A 22,018-nucleotide genomic window follows, 5' to 3' on the forward strand; every position below is an offset into this window, starting at 1 on the left:
CCTCTCTACAACTACCTACACCTACACCTTCACACTAACCATGCTCGACAAAAGGAGCAACGACGGCGCAACATCCGTCCACTACACCATGAAGACTCCTCACTCAGCTCCCAGGCCCTCGCCTGCACCGCGATCTTCCCATAGCCACTCCCACTCACAGTCCAAACTCGCCGTTCCGCCCGCAAAGACTCCTAACCCTTCTACTCCCGTGGCATCTCCAAGAATGCCTTACTCCGTGGGCCAGTCCATGCCTCCAGGGAACCTCACCCCGGCAAGACAGGCAGAGGCGAGAGCCGCGAGTCCAAACTACTTTGGACTCGTCGTCGAGCAGTCTGTCGATCCAAGAGAATCTGCCTCCATGCCACGAGACAACTGGAGCTCACCGACTTCGTCCGTCCGCTCGTTCGGCGCCGCGCTGCCCAAGCAAGTTCCCATCGATGCTAATCCCGACTATGAGGCCTTCAAACGGCAAGCCGACCTCAATCGCGGCGTGAGCTTCAGCCTCTCTTCCTCGCACTTTCCGCAAGCTCCCCCGAACCCGACCACTCTTCGCCCTCGACCGCCACGGTGGAATACGCATGCCAGCGACCACGCCTCGGACTTTTCGATACCTCGAATTCCCACGGAGCGAAAGCAGAGCAAGGAAGTTGACCAGCAAAGCTTGAACGACTCCGCATACGCCTCGTTGGATTCCAAGCGAAACTCCGAGGCGTCGATACAACCCCCACAGATCTTAAATTTGAACATGCCAAGATTCGAATCGCCGATGCAATCTGAGTCGCCTTTTGAACGTAGAACAACACTGTCGAAAGTAGAGGACCGTCACCCCAGGTTATCCATTTCACAGAACAAACCCGATGCGCCAGCGCCCAGTGCTGCTCGAGCAAACCATCCACGCGCCGAGACCCTACCGCCGACTATGGAGAGCGGGCCCTCGTTGATAGCGCCGTCGCAATTGAAGGACCTGATCGAGGCTGATGGTTCAGAAAGTGATCTGTTGCTTCTGGACCTGAGAGTGTCACAGCAATATGCCCAAGCTCGGATCGAAGGCGCGCTCAATCTCTGCATTCCGACGACGCTGTTGAAGCGAGCTACCTTCAACTTGACGAAACTTCAGCAGACCTTTCAAAGCCCGGATATGCAGGGGCGCTTTTCACAGTGGAAGTCGACGAAGCACCTCGTTGTCTATGATGCTTATTCTGCTGAGAAGCGTGACGCCGTTACGTGTATGAACATGGTGAAGAAGTTTACGAACGAGAGGTACTCCGGCAACATGTACATCCTGCGGGGTGGCTTCAACGCTTTCGCTGACGCCTATCCCGACCTTGTGGATGAGGGATTCGGTCCTCCAGCGAGCGGCTCCGGTCCGGCAGCATCGGGTGACGGTAATCGGCCCGGCATCGCCCCTGTCATTGGAGGTGTCATGCTACCAATGACACAGAACAACGCCAATCCGTTCTTCTCAAATATTCGTCAGAACATGGATCTCGCCGATGGAGTTGGTCAGCTGGACATTGCTCGACCGTCGGGGCTGGAGTCACCTACGCTACCTAGATGGCTCCGTGATGCCTCTAAGCCGAGCGATCATGGCAAGCAGGTATCAGACAAGTTCCTCAACATTGAAAAGGCTGAGCAGTCACGGATGAAGGCGGCCTACTCCATGTTTAGTGGGAGTGAGAAGGACAAGACTGTTCCGCAGCTTTGTGGTATCGAGAAGGGCGGCAAAAATCGCTACAAAGACATTTTGCCGTTCGAGCACGCTCGGGTCAAACTGCAAGGCCGTTCCGAGGGGGCTTGCGACTACGTCAATGCCAGTCACGTCAAGGCGTCTCGGAGCAATAAGAGGTACATCGCTACCCAGGGTCCGCTCCCCGCCACATTTGAGGTAAGCTATCGGCAAGATTTCCGCGATAGGTATATCGGACACTAATTCAAGGCAGGATTTCTGGTCTGTTGTTTGGGAACAAGATATCCGTGTCGTCGTCATGTTGACCGCGGAGTCGGAAGGAGGCCAGCTCAAATGCCACCCGTACTGGCAAGGCAGAGATTTTGGCTCGATCAAGCTCAAGCCGCTATCGGAGAAGAAAGTCTCGTTGGACATTGACAAGCACCGTACCAACCAGGGATCAAGTGCTCCTTCTGCAGCAGCTGCAGCGGAAGCTGGACGCCGGCGCGCGCAAACGACGACTACACTGGAGGCATCAAACGCAACTGTCTCGCCATCTCCGCCACAAGGCGAGACGCCGCATGTTATCATTCGGAAGTTTGCGTTGTCTCACGGCTCACACCCCTTTGCGCCCATTCGTGAGATTACTCACTTGCACTATCCTTCCTGGCCCGACTTTGGAGCGCCTGCGCAGCCGTCACATCTGCTGGCCCTCGTGGACCTAGCCAACGTGATGCAACGTTCAGCTTTGCCGGTCGATACGTCCTCCGTGAGCAGTGCTCGTGCGTCTCCGGAATCAGGCCCTATTGCTTGGTATGACGAGCCGGAGATGGACCAGAGGGCCAGGCCAATGCTGGTGCATTGTTCTGCGGGATGTGGTCGAACCGGTACCTTCTGCACTGTAGACAGCGTTATCGATATGCTGAAGCGGCAACGACTGAACAAGACGACCACGAAGCCCGTGAGGAAGCGGGATTCGGACGGTGATATAAAGATGAGCGGATCAGAGGAGGCTTCGCCCCGGGAGAAGACCTTTGATTTCACTCCGAGCAGCCGTCGCACTAGCGCCGACGTGCGACGGGGCTCTCCAGACAAAACCCCTTTAGACACGGCGTGGTTGGCGGACGACAGCGACACTATGGATCTCATCCAGAAGACGGTTGAGGACTTCCGCAGCCAACGACTCAGCATGGTGCAAAGCCTACGTCAATACGTCTTGTGTTACGAGACGATTGTTGAATACGTATGGCGATGGCACGAGAGGAGCTCAGGTTCTCCCAAGGGAGGAAGAGCACGAAGTGGAAGCTTGCAGCTTAGAGGGGACAACTAATTACGCGGCGCGGCTTACATAGGGAGATGGACGGAAAACCGGAAACGGAACTCGTGGAGAATCGTAATTCGATACCCCTGTTGGACAGCAGAAGATGCTAGCATCAGCGAGTGATGGGGAAGAAAGCATTGTGCATTTTTCTTCGATGGCAAATAAGGCACTACGGAAAGAGACACACACACCGGGCCAGGGCCAGGTCAGGCATGAGGCTAAAGGCGTTTGGGCATTTCAGAGCATATATTACGATGCATGGCGTTTGGTACTCGACTATTCTGTCTGACGGCCCCAGCATGTTTGGGATCTCGACTGCGGTCAGTCCCTTGGAATTGTACATTAGAGAGGCGTTTGAACGAACGGGAGAAAGAAAGAGAGAGTAGAGGAGCTGCCATCTGGCATACTCCCTCCCCCTTTGACCTCAATCTGGGCTCAATTATTCTCGAGTGAAGTGGAAGTGGATGCCGTGTGTAAATCAATGACGTGGGGAGACACCAACGAGTTGACTGATTTACCCATCTGCCAAACTTCGTTAACCCCCAAGTCAACTCAGATATCTTCTCGGTGTCACTTATTTCAGGACAGTAGTCCACTTCCTCAGCCATCTGCCATCCATCTAGCACATGCATTTCCCTCAATGATGATGATGAACTACCCTAGGAAGGTAGGACGAGGGGTAAACCGTTCAAAAACAGCCATGATTTACATCATTTCGGTGGGGTACACCAAGGGCCCCTCCCTTCCTCTTCTCGGATTTGCGAGGTATCAATATGCAGGCGTGCGTTGGTCAAGGCGAGGTGAAGTCACTTTGTCGGAGAACATGGCATCAACGCCTACCAGTACCGCCAATATGGGAGAGGGCAGAAAGAAATGTGATGAACGGTGTAATGTCATGGTGGCTGATTCCATGATTCTATGTAGTCGTACATAATTAGCCGTACAAGCGCCACATGCGCGCGCAAATGGGCGCAGACGCTGTTTCCACCGCCGCCTCTCCTGAAGTCTTCCGCCCTCCCTGCCTGCCTGCCGACTTCCGCCAGCCGAGTAAACATGTCGTCGTCGATCGTTTGCTGCTCTTTTTCTCTCTCCCTCCCTCTCGTTGCATACCCCACAAGCTGGGCGCATGCACTTACTTCCAGAGCTTGCCGAGTGACACCTCCTTGTCGTCGTGCTTGTTGAGGATCTTGGCAGTGGCGAGCTCAAAGTCCTCTTGGGTGACGTGAACTCTGCGCTCACGAAGGGCGTACATGCCGGCCTCTGTGCAGACACCCTTGAGCTCGGCTCCGGAGCAGCCGTTCATCTTCTCGGCAATCTTTGTGAGGTTGATGCCTCTTGTCAAGTTCATCTTGCGGCTGTGGATGCGGAGAATGTCGGCACGGGCCTCGACGCTCGGCGGGGGGAACTCAATCTTTCGGTCGATACGTCCGGGACGCAGCAGGGCGGGGTCGAGGATATCGAGACGGTTGGTGGCCATGATGACCTTGATGTTCTTGGTGGGCTCGAAACCGTCAAGCTGGTTGAGGAGCTCCAGCATGGTGCGCTGGACTTCGGAGTCGCCGCCGGATGAGCCCTCGACACGGGAGGAACCGATGGAGTCGATCTCGTCCATGAAGATGATGGAGGGGGCGTGCTCGCGGGCCATGACGAAGAGCTCACGAACCATGCGACTACCCTCACCAATATACTTTTGCACCAATTCGGATCCGGACACCCTGATGAACTTGCAGTCGGTGTGATGTGCGACGGCACGGGCGAGCAGCGTCTTTCCCGTACCGGGAGGGCCGTAGAGAAGAACACCCTTTGGTTGTGCGATACCGAGCGACTCGAACAGCTCGGGGTGCTTGAGGCCGAGCTCGATGACCTCCTTGATTTCCTTGATCTGCTGATCCAGACCACCAATCATATCGTACGTGCTGTCGGGAACCTTCTCGACCATCATGAGGGAGACGAGGGGGTCGACGGATGAGGGGAGCATCTTCTCGAGCTTGTAGCTGTCAGAAAGCAGGGTTACCCGCTTGCCAACGGTGAGCTTTGTGATGTCGACATTGTCGGAGATGTCGACGACTACGCGGGGTTAGTTTGTTCTGATGTCGACATGATTGAGGCTGACGAAGTCGAGGTGGGAGGAATGCAAACAAGAAGCTGCATGGGATGTATGACTGGCGGGTTTGTGACATACCGTATTTGCCTTCGGGATGCACCTTGACCAGGACCTTCTTCGTGCTCATGACCTTGACAACCTCACCAACGTAGGAACCAGGTTGCTGCAACAGACCCAGCTCTTCCCTCAGTAGCCTCACACGGGAGTTGTAGTCGTTTCTTTGGGCTTCAAGGCGGCGGAGAACTGCTTGACCCTTGAGGATCTCGAGCTTCATCGCCTCGATCTTGTTTTGATAGTAGCTGTCGAGCGCCATCGTGATGGATGCCCCGAGGGTTGAGGAGGAAGGCGGGTGGTGGCGGTGATGTTGCTTTTGTGATTAACTATCGTCGGTATGTATGTAATCGGGGACCAGTGAAGGGAAGTCAATTGTCGTCGGAGGCGGGGTCGTGATGGGTTGAATGATTGAGGTTGCCAGGGTCGGTGGTGATGGTGGGTTGTGTCGTGATGATGGGAGCTTGTCGATGTGGAAGCTCACAGATGGATTGGGAGTGACAGGGCTGGACGTCTGGCTGGGCTGGCTGGCTGGCTCCGTCGGTCGGTCAGTCAGCCGCAAGCCGCAGCAGGCAAACGACTGTCGACGCGTTCGACAGTACCGGGCATCACGTGATGGACATCTTTCCGGAAAAGCTGCGATCCACTTTTCCCATTTCAAGCTTGAGCTCGGACGGAATCTGAGAGCAGCCTGAGAGCGGCCAAATCTTAGGTAAGTCATCTGCCGGAAGAGCAGATTTGCCGTCTCCCGAGTCTTAGGTAATCATGGATCAAGAACGTGAGAAGAGACATGGTCCGTGTGCAATTTTGCTCAAGGTTGTTGCTGCAAGAGAAGGTGCAATGGAACGCTAAATGCGCCTGCAAGTACGGAGTATGGTGACGTTTGCTCTATCCCAGTTGGGCAAGTGGAGCACAGCACGGGATCAGAGCACATGTTGAGCAACTGCTGGACGATGTCGAATCACCATGACAGGATAGATGGTATACGGCGTGGGATGCATATTCCAAGAGGCCAAGAGGCGGTGATAACCGTGGAAGCCCGGAACCTATGGGAATGCTGAGGTGAGGTTGAGTGAGAATCGGAGGCGAGGATGAGATGGGAAACGACGGACCCCGATGGAAGCCTTGGAAGGGGCATGGCACGGGGATGGGGAGGGAAGGGACTGGGACTCGAGGATTCGAGGTTCGCCAGTCGCGGCTGATGGGAGGTTGCACCCTGCGCCAGCGGCGACTCTGAAGCACGCGGGCGCTAGTCTGCTTCGGGACAGGTCCATGATCCATGCTCCCGTTCCACCGTCCGCTTTCTCGCCGGCTCCAAAGTCCACGCTGAATTCGAGTGTTTATCCCCCCCTCCGGAACCCCAAGTGCCCCCTTTGCAAAGTATGTACCAGTGATCTCCACTCGGGAACCTAAGGTAATCCTCCCCCAAATTGCGTGCCGCTGCACAATGTGCATGTACTTTTTTGCCTTGGCCCTACCTATCAACCGTCTGCCATAAGTAAGAAAAGAAGGCCAAGGGTTGCGTGTGCGTGTGCGTGTGCGTGTGTCTGCGTGTGTCTGCGTGTGTCTGCGCAAGTCGCAAGTCTAAACACCAACCAAAGGCTACTTACTACATACAAAACCAGCTATGCCTGTTGGCAACACTGACAAACGAGGGATCTCCTGTCCATCTTCCCCAGTCTTCCCGGCCCCGATGACAAGCACATTGCGGAGGAGAAACAGCCTCGCGGTGGTCCTCGCTCCTCTCGCGGGGCCAATAAAAGCATCTTCCATGCTCTTCTGCGAGCAGAGAGTCGCCATATGAGGCCGTCCAGATCGTACACATGACCGCCAATTGGAGACTTGGGGTTGCGGCTTGATCAACAGTGGGCAGCGCCTGACTCAGACATTCCATCCCACCTCCACTGCCCAGTGCCCAGTGCCTCGTGCCTCTGAGCAGCAGCAGCAGCAGCAGCAAGTTCCTCACCTTAAGATGTGTTGCTTCATAAAATATGTGTGAATCTGGGGGAGGAGAGACCCAAGCATTCCGCTCATCTCCTCTACACACACACTGTTGTGCAGAGACTACCTAAGGTGGGCAGAGAGTAAGTAAAGTAGGCACTTGAGTAGATCCTGGTGGAACACAATAGGTACCTTAGCTTCCCTAGCACCCACCGTTAGCCGGCAAGTAGCTCCTATGGTACGAACTGCTCCACCACCACCTCCCCAACCAGCGGCCACCACCACAAATTGCAGCATCGGTGATTCGGGTCATCCATCGATACTTTGTGCTTCGTACTTGTTACTCGACATCCTTCTACCTACCGTCTACTGCGTACGCACGACAGATAGAAGGATCCCGTTGTCTGTGTGTCCGTCCGTACATTTTGCCCAGGAAACAGTTTCCGCCGCACGGGAATGGAATAAGACTGCGCTTTTCTTCTCGAACCCGATATAGCCTAATCATCCCATCATCATTTTCATTCTTGTTCCCCCCGGTCGTCCTTTTTCTTTCCATCGTGTGTTTGTGTGTTTTGGTCCCCTTCTACGGATACTTGGCTTGTTTACACCACACCACCACGGTCACCTACCTTACCTACCTACTACGGTCTGTGGTCTACCTCACCACATTTCCCTGGTTCGCTTGTTCGACCCTTTCTCCGGTTTCCTCCCTCTCCATTGTTTATAAGCAATAAACCTTGGGCTACCAGACTGAGACCCGTCAGGTATCCAGCCTGGGGGAGCCTCGACACCGTCACCGTCACCGACTCCTCGACCCATAATCGGGCTCTCCGAGTAATCCTCACATTGCTCTCACTGAGCCCGAACCTGAACCTGAACCTGGACCTGGACCTACTACCTAAACCCAACCGCACCTCGTACACCACCTTCCCTGGCACAGACACTCACAACAATACACCTTTTTTTCTTCCCTTTCCAAGTTTCTTCTCCTCATATCGCTTAATCACCAGCTCGCAGTTCCAAGACAGCAAAACATCGAGAGAATTCCAAGCTCCAACCAAGCAATCCACCCGACGCTCTCTTCTCCCACCCCCGGGTTGCCGTCTCGTCCCGCGCCTGCGTCTGCACTGATAACCCACATCTCCGGCACCTTGCCAATCTCCTCCACCCATCTTGCTCCATCGTCTCCAAACAGCTGCGCGCTCTTTCGTCGCCCTATTCGTTGTCGCCCACCATGGATCCCTCAACAGGGCCGGGCACACCGTCCCATCCATCTCATCAGTCCCACGATAGCTCGACCACCGCATCGCCCACTGATACTCGTCATCAACCCTCAAGGTTCGACTCTTATGTCGCCTCCCGCGACGAAGGTCTGTCCGAAAGTTTTCAGTCCTTCCAGTCTACCGACACGGTACGGAGGCGCCCAGAAGGTGGTGGCTACGGTACGTACGACCCACTGCTGTGTTGTTGCATGCCCAGAAACCAAACGAGTCTTGGTCGTCCGAGTTACCCAGTCGCCCAACGCGAAAACCCCCTGGCTGATATCATACCCCCGTGCGCTTGCAGGTTCTATACATACCCAAGGCTCCGGCTCTCAATACCTCGCCGACCCGTCCGCCCACGATCGATCGCATTCTCGTTCGACAACAACTGCTGGTGCTAGATCGCCCATGATGGGCCCCGAACGCCCCAAAGCTGCGAAGCCGCGAAAGCCTCCCATGCCCCGTCGTTTGTCGACCAACCCATCAGCACCACATCGCGGTGAAGTCTTCTCCGTTGACGACGACATCAATGAAGTCGAGGCGGATGCCGCTGGCCGCCATCAAAGCCGTCAGGGCAGCACCGCTTTTGGCACCCGCCGCCGGCCTCAACTGGCGACCACGCTATCGCGCCTCCAATCTTCACGCAGCGATACTGGAATCGAGGACGATGACGATAATGATGAAGTCGAGGACGGTCCACGGACACCCAGAGCTGACGAGGATGCTCCCGAAGAAACCGAGCGCGTTCCTTCGATACACCCCAACGAAGATGACATTGATGCAGAGTCAGATGGCGATGTGAGCGACGCCGAGAGCTTTACGCTCAAGGATCGTCAGCAGGCCATCAACCAGACCCATCCGTTCGGTATCAGGTTGTGGAAGCCTGCTTTGTACAAGAAAGATCGTTCAGTGCAGAAGAATGCCGAGGGCGATATCCACTCGTCACCTGGCGGAAGAGTTCACACTTGGCTTGTATTCTTCAACCTTCTCTGGACCTTGTTGTTCGGCTGGTGGATGGCAGCTTTCTCAGCTCTCGGTGCCCTGGTCTGCTTCTTATTCGCCGCAACCCCTAGCGGCAGGGAATACGGCAGAGTCCTTTGGGGCTTGGCTGGCTACCTCTTCTATCCATTCGGCAAATATGTGCGCCTGGAGCAGGATGACGCCTACCTGGACGAGGACCAAGGCGAGGGACGAAGCATTTCCGAGTACGAGCAGTGGCAGAGTGGTGACTTGGAATACGGCCGCCTCTTTTTCGGTCCGGAGGGCTCTGAACGCAGCCGATCCATTGTTGGACGCTCGCGCAGGAGCATCGACTCTGAGCCGAGCGAGACCGACAGCCTCCTGGGCCGTTCTCGACGCGGAGAGCGAAGCCAGACACCACCCCAGACCAAGCGCCGTTTGTTCGGAAGAGGCCAGTGGAACATAGGCCGCGTGATCTTCTTCTTGTTCTTTTACCTCTTGCTCTCCCCCTCGCTGATTTTGGTATCCTTGATCTGCTGGTTCCTCGTCTTCTCGATTCCCATGGGCAAGGTCACCATGCTGCTCTTCGACCAATTGCGCCGCCACCCCCTGGCACTCTCGTTCGAGTCCGACATCGTTCTCGCCCGGACAGCTGATACGCCGCACTCGTCAATCTTGCTCTGCACTTACCGTGCTGTCGGTATCAAGTACTGGAAATACACCATTGACGGCACAAACGTATTCTTGATCAACCTCATGGGAGTTGTCTTCTTCGTCATCTTTGACTATCTTGTTCTCGACCAAGTCCTCGATTTGAAGCTCTTCATCACGTCACCCGCTTTCCTCTTCATTGCCGGCTTATTCTCCATCGTACCGCTTGCCTACTTCATCGGCCAAGCCGTCGCCTCCATCTCGGCACAATCTTCGATGGGTGTCGGTGCTGCCATCAACGCTTTCTTTTCCACCATAGTCGAGGTATTCCTCTACTGCGTTGCCCTGAGCCAAGGCAAAGGGCAACTTGTGGAAGGCAGTATCGTGGGAAGTATCTTTGCGGGTATTCTTTTCCTGCCGGGTCTTTCCATGTGTTTTGGTGCCATCAAGCGCAAGACGCAGCGTTTCAATGCCAGGTCTGCCGGTGTCACTTCGACAATGTTGCTTTTCGCCGTCCTAGGCGCGTTTGGACCCACGCTCTTCTACCAAATCTACGGCACTCACGAGCTCAATTGTTTGGACTGTGTCAACCACGGCGGCATTGGGGGAGGCCTGTCTCCTGTCGGGGACGGACGCGACTGCAAGCGATGCTTCTTCTCCCAGACTCCGGCGCTGAATGATCGCTTCTATCTCGAGGCTGTCCGTCCGTTCTGTTACTTCTGCGCCACGTTATTGTTCCTCTCCTACATTGTGGGACTGTGGTTCACGCTGCGAACACACGCTGCAGTCATTTGGAACTCCGAGATCGACGAGAAGAAGCACGAAGAGGCACACGCCCACGCTCACGCACATGCTCACGCTAGACAGTCGGGTCCTCACTCATTTGCTGAAACCACCGGCACTTCAGTCGACGTCCGTGACTCTCACCTCTACAAACGCATCCTCGGCCAGTCCCTCAAGCAGGTTGGCCTTGCAAACAAGAAAGACGACAGCTCCCGCCAGGGGTCCGTCACTGGATTGGGCTTGAGTGCAGGCAATGGCAGCGTAAGTATCCCGCACGTCGTGCCCCCGAAGTCCAGCGGCAGCGACACAGTCCGCTCCACTGTTCACATCCCTGGATTCTCAGAGGCGGAGAACAACGCATTGGTCCGAGAGGTGGCAGAGATGGCGGCCACTGCGGCCACGATTGCTGCACGGGAGCGGATGCCTCGCAGGACCTCGGCTCTTCCCCCAGGTTCGACTACGGCTACCTCGCGTCCACCGGCCCTCCGTACCGCCACCGTTGCCGACAACGAAGATCTCGCAGCAGCTAGCACGGCCCAAGTACCCCACGGTGGACATGACGCTCCCAACTGGAGCCGAGGCAAGAGTGCTTTCATCCTCATGGGTGCTACTGTACTCTATGCCATCATTGCCGAGATTCTTGTCGACACTGTAGACGTCGTTCTCGAGGGCTTTGCCATTGATGAGAAGTTCTTGGGTATTACTCTTTTCGCGCTGGTCCCCAACACGACCGAGTTTTTGGTAAGTTTGGCCTGCACACCTGTATTATGGTATTGACTAACGATTGGTAGAACGCCATTTCATTCGCTATGAACGGCAACATTGCGCTCTCCATGGAGATTGGTTCTGCCTATGCGCTTCAAGTCTGTTTGCTTCAAGTTCCGGCTCTTGTCCTGTTCTCTGCAGTTTACGTCACCTCGGATCGTTTCGAAGACGTCACTGCGCACACCTTCTCACTCCTGTTCCCCCAGTGGGACATGGTCACTGTCATCATTTGCGTGTTCCTGCTTAGCTACATGTACGGTGAAGGAAAGAGCAACTACTTCAAGGGCAGCATTCTGCTGCTCAGCTACCTTGTAGTCATTGTAGGCTACTACTTTTCAGGGTACACCGAAGACGCCATGAGCTTGAGTCGTTTTGATGTCATGGGCGCCAACGGACAGTACTCGACCATCAAGACTGTTGGCCGGAGAGTGAGCGGCGCTGTTCTGCAGTGATGGAGCCTTGACAGAAAGGATGGGAATAGAGGAGAGGCGGTACCCGAAGAGGGGGGGAAACATCAATAAAGGGCGGTAGAAGGTCAGAGGTTCATGAAATTCCAGTTTCAACTTGGGGCTTCTGTCAGTTTTTCGTCCGACAGGACATTGCATTATTTTTGTTTTCGCAGGCGGCTATGATGGGACGCTGACGGCGTTACGGAGAGGAACACATTACCTAGATTACCCTATCGTTTCATCGCGGATCGCTCGGAATATACATCCCTAATGTTCAAACCCCGAAGTCATGATTCTCGGTTTCTATGAGTCCTTGTCAATGCCTGCCTGGTCGGCTTTCTCATCGTTTTGAGTCCAGTGCCAGATGTCGCCGACTTTTGACCGAGTCTAGCGATAGCGTTCCAAACGGCAAATGCTTGTTTTGACATACGACAGGGGGGAAGCCGGACGATCAACGTCATGACTAAGTGGAGTACTCCGTACCACAACCAACGGCGACGGTTACAAATCTTGGCTTTCTTTTTGGTTAGACTCTACTGCCAACGACTGCAACCGAGATTCCCGATCTGAAGTCATTGCTATCTCGCGAAAGTGGAGGGGAGCCAGGTTACAGGTAACATGGCTCCTGCGACGCTGACATACCTGCAATGCGGGTTTGTTAGCGCTGGGCCGCGGCAAAGCTTCCGGACGAGAGAAGACGGTTGTTTGATGTCTTCATGACGGCATCGGATTCTAAATGAGAGGCTGTCTATTGGCTGGGGGTGTATATGAAGAACAATTTCGGGCTTGCTGGGAGAAGGATGTCATGGTTTTTGGTGCGATTCTGCCGGTGTGCGAGATTGACTTCTGGCGTATCATTGGACGCTGTATGAGTGGCTATGTATCTTATTAACAACGTCTTCCCATCTTTTGTGGTCTCGATTGAGAGACTTGTGTAGTAGAGGTCGGCTTTCTGAATTCGTCTTCCTGTTTGTCATATCCACCATGGCTCCTGCTGAACCTCACGCGATCCCCTTCAAGGCGAAGGGCAAGACGCCTCACTTCAAGGAAGAGAGAGATGGCTGGAAGGGCTACATTGAATGGGAGAAGTACCCCGAGAAGAAGAAGCAGGTTGAGGAACTCATGAGGCAATATGACTTTCCGGAGGTGAGTGAATATGTCAAAGCCTCGAGCGTCGATATGTTGGGGGATCTTCAGCTGACTGACCTTTCTGTTACCACGAACTAGCCGCCTCAGTATCAACTGGGACCGCTGCCCGATACGAATCCGATTCTTACGGGGGAGCGATGGAAGCAGTATCACTATGCGTGTGGGCTGGGTCATATCCCCGAGATCAGCTGGGATATCGTCAAGAAGGAAAAGGCGGAGGATATGATTCACGTGCTTCAGTTTCCGTACAACGGCGAACCCCCTCGTGTAAGTCATATTGAGATCTCGCGCCAAGATTCCCTCCGCTCGACGCACACATACCACAAATTGACATGCGAGAAACCTGCAGAAACGCCTGGTAGAAACGGAAATCACTTCCAATAAGGACCACTTTGTCCGCAACCACGGCGGCATCCCAGAAATCGACGAAGATAGATACACCCTCGACATCTCCGGGCTCGTCAACAATCCGCAAACCCTTACCTTGCACGACCTCAAGACCAAATTCAAACACCAAACCAACGTCGTCTCGATCCAGTGCTCCGGTACGCGGCGCATCGAGCAGATCGCGCAGTACCCAGGTGACGGCGACGAGCTCATCAACGCCCCCTGGGGCGAAGGCGCCATCGGCACCGCACGATGGACGGGCGTGTCCCTCAAAAAAGTCATAAAGTACTGCGGCGGGCTGAAAGACGGCGCGGCGCATCTAGAGTTCTACGGCGCGGATACGTACTTCAAAAAGGGGAAGGTGTATAACTACGTCGTGAGCGTGCCGTGGCGGAAGGTGAAGGCGAACGAGGTGCTACTGGCGTGGGAGATGAACGGGCAGTCGCTGCCCAAGATCCACGGATTCCCGTTGCGGACGGTGGTGTTTGGGTATATCGGGGCGCGGAGCACAAAGTGGTTGACGCAAATCAAGGCGATCGCGAGCGAGAGTAGTGCGCCCGTGCAGAGGAGGGAGTATATCTACTACACGCCGCAGGTGGGGAAGCAGAATGTAAAGTATAGTAACGGGTTCTCGATCCAGGAGATGCCTGTGAGTTCTGCGATTATGACGCCGCGGGACATGGAGCAGGTTGTTCACGAGGGGAGGGTGAGGTTGAGGGGGTGGGCGTATTCGGGGGGCGGGCATTGGCCTGTGAGGGTCGAGGTGAGTGGTGATGGGGGCGGGGTATGGTATGAGGTCCCGTGGGAGAAGATGAGCGGCAAGTATTTCCATGCGTGGCGGTTGTGGGAGATTGAGTTGCCTGTTGACGCCGAGGGGTGGTTGGAGTTTTGTGTGAGGACGTGGGATAATGCGTGTAATACGCAGCCTACTTTTGTGAGGTCTGCTTGGTATGTCTTTCACTCCCACTTTTTCTGTCCTTCATCTTCACACTTCTTCGGAGACGACTTTCATGTCATTCAGCTTTGTGGCAGAGGGAGGGTACAAGATGATGATCTAGAGACTGATGAGGAGACTACACAGGAACTGGGACTTGCACGTCACGTCGTCGGCGCACCGCATCAAGGTGTACAGCATCAACAAGTCAAGACCCGCGACGGCGGCGAGGCTGAAGAAGCTGGAGGAAAATGGGATTCCCATTGTGCCCATTACGCTGCCTGCCGAGATCGACTTTGAGTCGGATGAGGAGTATGAGAGAAACATGGCGGCGCAGGGTGGGCGGGATCCCACGGAGTGAGGGGGGTTTTGGGTAAGTCGAGAGTGTCAGACGGCTGGCTGGAGAGAAGTAATATTGAGCGAGGCAATCAAACAGTTTATTGTGTTTTCTTTTTGTGGCGATGATGACCCTTTGGTTTTGTTATTGTAGTTCTCGGTCCAGACGCTCGTATTGTAGAGTACTGACTCTCCTCGTTTGAGGTTGTCTTGTGTTTACAATAAACTCAAGGCCAGCCTGAAGATGTTTTTGCATTAGTATGCGAACAATTGCTGCCGCCGCTCGACGATTCTACTACGATATCAAGTTTGAAATTGCAAGCGACAAGAGCGTTGAGACCTATTCAGGCAGAACCGCAAAGCCAAGAAAAGCAGTAAGAACGGAACATGAAACACGGATCAAAACGGGGAGAAGCCTGCTCATGTAAAAAAATGGATAGCTTTGTATAAAAACCTGCAGAGTGACTTTCTCGGATGCTGAACTTGGCATCGGGCAGACTCCTGCACAGAAGGTTGCCCATGAGGCCACATCTGAGGGGTCAGTGTGGTAGTCAGACCACTTTCATTGCTTATACACCGCCTCTTGTTGAATGGTGACGCTTCTCTCCTTCTTATTTTCATAAGAGAAAGACGCAAGGAATCTCATATCAAGCTACTAAAGATCAATTTCCCACTTCTTCCTGGCCTGATGCTTTATATCAAGCAATGTTCATCAACTGCAGACACGCAGTTATATACCATGTCTTTGATTCAAAACGCAGTCGACTTTTTCTTCGTCTTTCCCTGAAATAAACACATCCTCACTAATTGGTGATACCAAAAGGCAAAAGAGTTCACCCCCCCGGTGGCGAATAGGGGCTACATCTCTGGCGCACATGCTGGGACTCGAACACGGGACCTCTTCGCCTTCACCGATTAGGCTGTTCGTGGACTTCAACCACTCCACCACCCAGCCAGTCTTGACCTGACCCCCAAGGGGGCGCCTGCTGGCTGGTGACAGGATTGGACTTGAGGGGGATATATACCCTTCTCGTATATTCAGTTGGGAAGGTAGGGGGTCACGTGTGGAAGCCACGGCCAACGTCAAGGCATCTTCACATCCAAGTTGGTGAGATGCTTGGGATAAACAAAGACACGCAAACTCCAGATATCGCCGGCCGTGAATCAGGCAATGTCTCAATCGACTGGTTCCTTCTTTCTTTTTCGAATTCTCCTCCAAACCTGAACTCAAAGACCCATCCAGTTCCCGTTTACACTTCCGCCCATACCTTCGAAGCCCGGCACGTATCCGTTCCCGAACATGGCCGAAAACTCGTCGAGCGCAGGCGGCATAGGCGACAGACTCCCATCGAGTCCGAAGAACGGCATCGCCGGCGGCAACGACGCCGTACCCTGCCTGCCCGCGCCGGGAGGAACATGTCCTCCTCCGCCCCCAGAGTGCCCGTGTCCTCCACCCCGCCATATGCCCGCAGGATGCGGCGGAATCGGCAGCCCCGCGCCATCAAGACCGTCCCTCTCGCTCCTCGCATCACCACCCTGCCCCTGCCCCTGCGCAGGCGTATCCGTCTTCCACAACATCTCCCACTTTTTGAACCTCGCGTAATCAGACTCCTTCACCCCGGACGCGCCACCGCTACCGCCAGCCCCGCCACCGTTACTCTCGTCTGCCATATCTAGCCTCGAAATCGCGCGCTCAAAGGCCTCGATGAGGGACATTTCCGATTTCGCGGATTCCCCGCCGGCCGACATCTCCCTCAGCATGGCCATGCCCTCCCGCAGGGCGTCGCGGAGGCGGTCCGTCTTCTTTTGGAGGCACTGCGTGATGATGACGAGCAGCGCGGCGCGGCACGAGGAGAATTCCGTGTACGAGGCGCGGGCGAGGCCGACTGTGTTGCGGAGGAGGCGGCAGGTTTCCACGACGAGGAGGGCGGCGTCGACGCAGTCTGCTACGAGGACGGCGCGCGGGTGTGTTGTTTTGCTGCTTGAGCTGCTTGTTGTGGCGCGGCCGGCGCCGGCACCACCGGAGGAAGGGCCTCCTGCGACTACTGTAACGGCGACGGAGTCTGCGGGGGATCCGGAGGAGCTTGCTGTGCTGCCGCGGTGGGCCGATTCGCGGGGGAAGATGAAGGGGCGGCCGGCGAACATGCGGACGAGACAGTATTCTAGCCTCAGGTGCATTGTCGGGCGGAAGACGGCGGGGCCCGTGGTCGGGTCCTTGATGAAGGTTGGTTCCGGGAGGCTGTTCCACCAGTTGTGGAGTTGAGCCTTCATCTCGACGAGCTTGGCCATGCCTTCTGGGATTTCGTTCTTTTCGAAAGTTTTGAAGAGGGATCTTATGGGTTGGATGTCAGTGTAAGGAGATAGGGGGGGTTCGGTGTAGGGGATGACGTACATTTGGTGAGCTATTCTGCTGAGGGCGTTGTTGAGCTGGAGGGTTGCTAGCATGTGTGCCGTGTTTGGCGGTGCTGAGCCGGGCCAAATCTCTGGTCTGTCGACTGGGAGCTCGGCGTCGACATCACTTGCTGCAATGGATACTGGTCGGCCGTGGAATATGCCAATACGCCTGGGAGATGAAGTCAGCATGTGAGCAGTAAGAGACCCTGACGAATTCGCTCACTTTTCCGTTGTGTAGGCCGTCCACCAGACACGGTTCCTCGTCTCACGGATGACAGGATCGATGGCAGCCCCGGGGTGCTTCCGATGCATGCCATTCTGTATCGCGAGCTTGACCGCCAGGTTCAAGTACACGTACGACAGCCCCGAGGCGTCGAGTGGTAACGTATACAGACCGATGAGCAGACAGGCCTGAACGCTCTCCAGCGACGAAATAGTAATCACGTCGGGGACAAGCCGGCACGCCTGCTGGTAAAACATGATGCCAATGGTGTCCTCGGAAAAGGGGCTCGAGTCGGCGGCTGCGCTGGGAGGGCCGCCCCTCTCGTTCCGGGAGTCGAGATAGGCGTACTGCGTGCCGATGGCGAAGATGATGAGGATCATGCAGACGGTGCCGACGTCGCGGCGCGTCAGGGAGGCCGAGTTCTCGTAGACGAGGTCGAGCCTGTCCATGAGCCAGTGGCGCTCGACGTAAAAGTAGCTCGTCTCGGCATGGTTGAAGAAGGCCTGGACGAGGAAGTCTGCTACATAGCGGGGCGGGAGGGAGGAGAGGGAGGCTACTGTGTTGGAGGGGGACTGGAGCTCTTCGGGGCGGTAATATTCTTTGAATTGTGTCTTTGGACCATCCGGGGCGTCCTATGATACCCGGGGGGTGTTTGTTCAGCGATGCTGGCTTGGTTGAGGTGAAAGGAGGGGGCATGCTTACGTTTACACATTGTTCAATCCATTGCTTTATCCGCATGGAGAAGTTCCAGTGTGAGAACTCGCCGGAGTAATCTGCTCGGAGGTCAACATGGCGGTCTTCGGGGAGAGGTCCTTCTGGATGCTAAAGCCGAGCCTCTCGAGGGTCCGGGGAAGCGGTCCCAGGGAAGGGGGAGGCGTAGAGAGGGGGGGAAGGGGAAGAAGGAAGAGACAGGGGGCCCGCCTTACGTGTGATGTTATTCTCCAGAGGCTGAACCGTTATCTCGTCAACCTTGAAAGAGTCGGAGCTCTGCGATTGCACCTCTACCTCGGCGCCGACGTCCGGCTCCATGGTGACATCCGCTTCACCACCAGCACCAGCGCCAGCACCAGCACCAGCACCAGCGCCGGCCCCGGTCACCGCGCCCTCCGGGCCGGTGCGCGGTCGTCCACCAGGCGACTTCATCTTCTCCACGGACTCGGCCAAGGTCTTTAGAGTCTCGGCGTCGAGGGTGCTCTTGCCGGTGTAGTGCGCCAGGAGCCGCTCCATGTAGGACATTCTCTGGCTCAGCTGGGCGTCTTCATGATGTTGCGAGTGGCGGGGTCTATTATTATCGAACCCGCCAATATGGCCCTTTTGTCAGCCCAGATGTTTTATATTGGCGCAAAAAAGCAATGGGAAAGAAAAGTAAGAGATATATCCGCAGTGAAGGATCTTATAAGAGTGCTACATTTGAAGAAGGACATTGAAATGAGATGAGAGGTCTATGGATCTCACCTTGTTGAATTTTCCGATCCGGGCTCATCTCTCGTCGTGGGCGTGAGGAACTCGCACTGCCGGCGCAGACGGGTGCACCGGCGGCAAGGGACTCCTCCGTCGCATTTTTCCTTGAGTCGCCGACATCCGTCACAGCTTGGTCGCGTCAGCATGAGGTAGGTTCTCTCACATCAATTGGACCGAGCAACTAGTAATGAAAAGGAGACTGGACAGGAGCGTGGGAGGGAAAAACAAAACAAAAGAAATGGGCTTCATCGTACGCTCGAACTGCCCTCTTCCGTTCCTTATCCGCTACGCGACGCTGCTTGTGTCGTTGCAGGCGCAAGCCGTCCTCGGGATCCATTTACAACTTGTTCTTGGAGTCGCAATAGCCGATAAGGAGACCGTAGTAGATAGTGAGAGAGGGCGGCAGCAGCGGACAGTGCCGATCAACAGGGCCAGGTGAGGACCCGGGCCGGTGGTGGAGGACTCTCTCTGCGTGTGTCTGTTTCTATGTCTTTCTGACTTGGTCTTCTTTGTGTGTAGGGACGTTCGTTTAGACTCTCCGCGGAAAGTGTTTCCTAAGTGACCCCGCTGTACCGAAGGATGTCCGTGTTCAGAAAGGAAGGTCTGGTCCTGTCTTGGGTCTCTCTCAATGCCCTTGCAAATTCCTCGGGAGTGAGAGTGGGCAAGGTATGCGAGTGGATAAAGGAATGAGTGAGTGAGTGAATGAGAGTGGTTGTTCCAAGTTTGCGTGTGAGGGGAGCTAAGATTGGCCTGTTGGTGCTGACTCTCTGGCTGAGTCTACTACCTGAGTCCTTCGCGCCCGCCCATTTCCCAGAAGGGGAGGGGGTCGGAGTGGCAGAATTTCGGCGAAACCTCCAGCGCCGCGGTCGGCGGGGGGTCGGAGGGGAGCGGACCCGCTGTTTTTTCGCGACCAAGACGCGGGGAAGCCGGCTATATCCCGGTCGGAGCCGAAATGTTGCATGAAAGCACAAACCCAGGAACCCAGATTCTGGAGTCGGCCTGACTCGTGGCGCGGCATCTGACTGTGTTCTAGACTCTTTCAGTTCTGGATACTTGAATTCTGGATACTATGTAGACAGTCGATGTTGAGTGATGCATTTGATCACAGATGAAAGCTCTTACGAGGGAGAAAAGCAAAGACAAAGAGTGTTCTCGAGGATTCGAGGTTGTATTATTGTACAGAGTGGAACAGTCTCTTGTCGAGTTGTCATCATATTAGTTAGAATCGTGGCCTATATCCCCTTCAAAGCTTCGCCTTCACGTCGTCCTCCCACAAAGACTTGAGTTCGTCCTCAAGCGGACTATCTTTCCTCTCGATCCTCGCCCTCGACGTCTCCATGATCCTCGGCAGCTCTGTACTCTCAAACGAAGCCCCATCGCGAATCATGGCCGCCACGCCTTTACTGGAAAGCAAAATTTCTGGCATGCCATGACCAGAAAATCCAGCAATGATGTACTGCCCCAGCTTCCCAGGCACACCACCCAAATGCGGCATGAAATCGGAGCTGTACCCCATGATACCCGTCCATACCCTCTCCGTCGTTGCGCCGCTCTCCTCCCACCCGCGGAAGTGCCTCTGCATGTACCCGTCAAAGTACGGCGACGCGCCCTTCACCAACTCGTCGTCCCGGATATTGTCGAACCACTCACCGCGCTTGTGCCAAAACACCTGCCGCGCGCCGCCGACGACGATGCTCCCGTCCGCGCGGGGAATGAGGTAGTCGTTGTTGCGCGCGTCGAAGCGGATGCCGTACGTGTTGACCAGGTGCGGGCCGTTGGGCCCGCCCGGGGTGGTGATGCGGCTGCAGAGGCCGCGGACGGGGACGATGCGGTCTTCGTACTGCGGGAGAACTTGCGCCGTGTAGCCGTTTGTGGCTACGACGACCTTGCTGGCGCTGATGGCGCCGCGCGGGGTCTGGATTGTCCAGCGGCCGGCGGCGTCGGGCGTCGATGAGATTGATGTTACTGGCGTGTTGGCTTGTAGGTTCAGCCCCTTTTTGAGGAGACGGTCTAGGAGCTGGTGGACCATTTTGGCCGGCCATAGATGTGCTGCCGTAAAGGAGAAGGCGCACTGCGCGCCCTTGACTCCTGAGACCTGTGATCAAACGATAAGTCTAGATCTATCATAATCGGTGTAAAGGGGCATATGGACCTACCCTTTCGGCGTCCTTCTTTGGGGTGAAGGCAACATCCTTCATATTCACAACTCCCGCCTTCACTAGTTCCCGATACGCAGCCTCAGTCTCCTTGGCATGCTCCGGATCAAGATACACATCAACCGCCCGCGTCAGATGAAAATCGCAATCCAAGCCTTCGCTCTCCACGAGCTCCTTGACGGCATACACATTCGAGGCCTCAAACGCAGCCAACGCGGCCGCCTGCTCGGAGCCAAAGAGCTTGGTGTACTTGGGCACCTGGAAATACGTGTCGGGCTTGACGTGTCCGCCGTTGCGACCCGAGGCGCCGGAACACACCTTCCTGGCCTCGAGGATGGTGATGGACGGCGGGGACGGGTTGTCCTTGAGGATGTGGTAGGCCGTGGCGACGCCCGCGAAGCCGGCGCCGACGATGACGATGTCGCTCGCGGCGGGGAGGTCCGGGGTCGTACGGTGGTCGTCAAGGGGCCGGGGGGCGGCGTTCCAGAAGGAGGTTACCGGGTTGGGGACCGGGGACCGGGTTGTCGGCTTTGGTGCGGGCATGGTCTTTTGGGTGTGACTGGATGGGAGGTGGGCTTGGCAGGCCTCTTTCGGGCTTCTTTCCTTCACAAAGGAGGGCAAAAGGATTCCTGGGCAGGCTAGAAGTAAGGCTTGAGCTGATAAGCAATATGTGTGGACTTTCTATATACCAAAGTTGGGGAAGACAAGCGCTTCTTTGGGCTGGCACTACTATCAAAACGAACCGGCACGTTTCGATCAGCCATCGTGCCGTTGAAGCTCAATCGAGACTGATAAGAAGCATTGGAGGCCGGAAAACTGAGATAAGATGTATCGAACATGGGACCCATACCCACCGATATCTTTGTGGTTCTAGCTCCGGATCACGGGTGGATGTTGGTGCTTGTTGGGGGGCTTTGTGACGGAAAACACGGCGAGTGTCCGAGACCGGAGGCCGAACCGGCGGCGGGGAGTACGGGACCGGCAAATTGCCGGTCCCTCTCTTTTTCCTCTCGAGGTGTGATAAG

The 22,018-nt window shown here is 55.5% G+C and overlaps 6 protein-coding genes across 6 annotated transcripts; 3 read left to right on the forward strand and 3 right to left on the reverse strand.

Moving 5' to 3' along the window:
* Positions 1-40: 40 nt before the first annotated feature.
* Positions 41-2,996, forward strand: BDZ83DRAFT_749780 (protein-tyrosine phosphatase; the record flags this gene model as incomplete). Its single annotated transcript, XM_060513816.1, has 2 exons — positions 41-1,885; positions 1,941-2,996. 2 exons carry the CDS (start codon positions 41-43, stop codon positions 2,994-2,996), a joined length of 2,901 nt encoding a protein of 966 aa, XP_060367783.1.
* Positions 2,997-4,119: 1,123 nt separating this feature from the next.
* On the reverse strand, positions 4,120-5,404 carry BDZ83DRAFT_749781 (26S proteasome subunit P45 family protein; the record flags this gene model as incomplete). The annotated part of the gene is made up of 2 exons (XM_060513817.1): positions 4,120-5,054; positions 5,170-5,404. 2 exons carry the CDS (start codon positions 5,402-5,404, stop codon positions 4,120-4,122), a joined length of 1,170 nt encoding a protein of 389 aa, XP_060367784.1.
* Positions 5,405-8,317: 2,913 nt separating this feature from the next.
* BDZ83DRAFT_749782 (sodium/calcium exchanger protein) lies at positions 8,318-11,956 on the forward strand (the record flags this gene model as incomplete). Its single annotated transcript, XM_060513818.1, has 3 exons — positions 8,318-8,525; positions 8,650-11,480; positions 11,531-11,956. The coding sequence occupies 3 exons, from the start codon at positions 8,318-8,320 to the stop codon at positions 11,954-11,956; spliced, it is 3,465 nt and encodes a 1,154-aa protein (XP_060367785.1).
* A 981-nt stretch (positions 11,957-12,937) lies between these two features.
* BDZ83DRAFT_694214 (oxidoreductase molybdopterin binding domain-containing protein) lies at positions 12,938-15,158 on the forward strand (the record flags this gene model as incomplete). The annotated part of the gene is made up of 4 exons (XM_060511345.1): positions 12,938-13,099; positions 13,181-13,369; positions 13,452-14,437; positions 14,571-15,158. The coding sequence occupies 4 exons, from the start codon at positions 12,938-12,940 to the stop codon at positions 14,782-14,784; spliced, it is 1,551 nt and encodes a 516-aa protein (XP_060367786.1). The 3' UTR covers positions 14,785-15,158.
* Positions 15,159-15,986: 828 nt separating this feature from the next.
* Positions 15,987-18,612, reverse strand: BDZ83DRAFT_769897 (fungal-specific transcription factor domain-containing protein; the record flags this gene model as incomplete). The annotated part of the gene is made up of 4 exons (XM_060515332.1): positions 15,987-17,322; positions 17,377-18,008; positions 18,079-18,191; positions 18,303-18,612. The coding sequence occupies 4 exons, from the start codon at positions 18,610-18,612 to the stop codon at positions 15,987-15,989; spliced, it is 2,391 nt and encodes a 796-aa protein (XP_060367787.1).
* Positions 18,613-19,986: 1,374 nt separating this feature from the next.
* On the reverse strand, positions 19,987-22,011 carry BDZ83DRAFT_611869 (FAD dependent oxidoreductase). The gene is made up of 2 exons (XM_060507685.1): positions 20,994-22,011; positions 19,987-20,932 (listed from the first exon to the last, which is right to left on the reverse strand). Exons 1-2 carry the CDS (start codon positions 21,534-21,536, stop codon positions 20,081-20,083), a joined length of 1,395 nt encoding a protein of 464 aa, XP_060367788.1. The 5' UTR covers positions 21,537-22,011; the 3' UTR covers positions 19,987-20,080.
* Between the last annotated feature and the right edge of the window lie 7 nt (positions 22,012-22,018).

Source organism: Colletotrichum acutatum, assembly GCF_030867785.1.
Source record: "Colletotrichum acutatum strain CBS 112980 chromosome Unknown BDZ83scaffold_22, whole genome shotgun sequence".
Taxonomy (NCBI): domain Eukaryota; kingdom Fungi; phylum Ascomycota; class Sordariomycetes; order Glomerellales; family Glomerellaceae; genus Colletotrichum; species Colletotrichum acutatum.

Bases quoted from the DNA above. Each gene is read 5' to 3' on its own strand.
- BDZ83DRAFT_611869 (XM_060507685.1), bottom strand. From the start codon at position 21,536: ATGCCCGCACCAAAGCCGACAACCCGGTCCCCGGTCCCCAACCCGGTA. The intron at 20,933-20,993 runs GTAGGTCCATAT...GTTTGATCACAG, and splicing joins CAAAGAAGGACGCCGAAAGG to GTCTCAGGAGTCAAGGGCGC.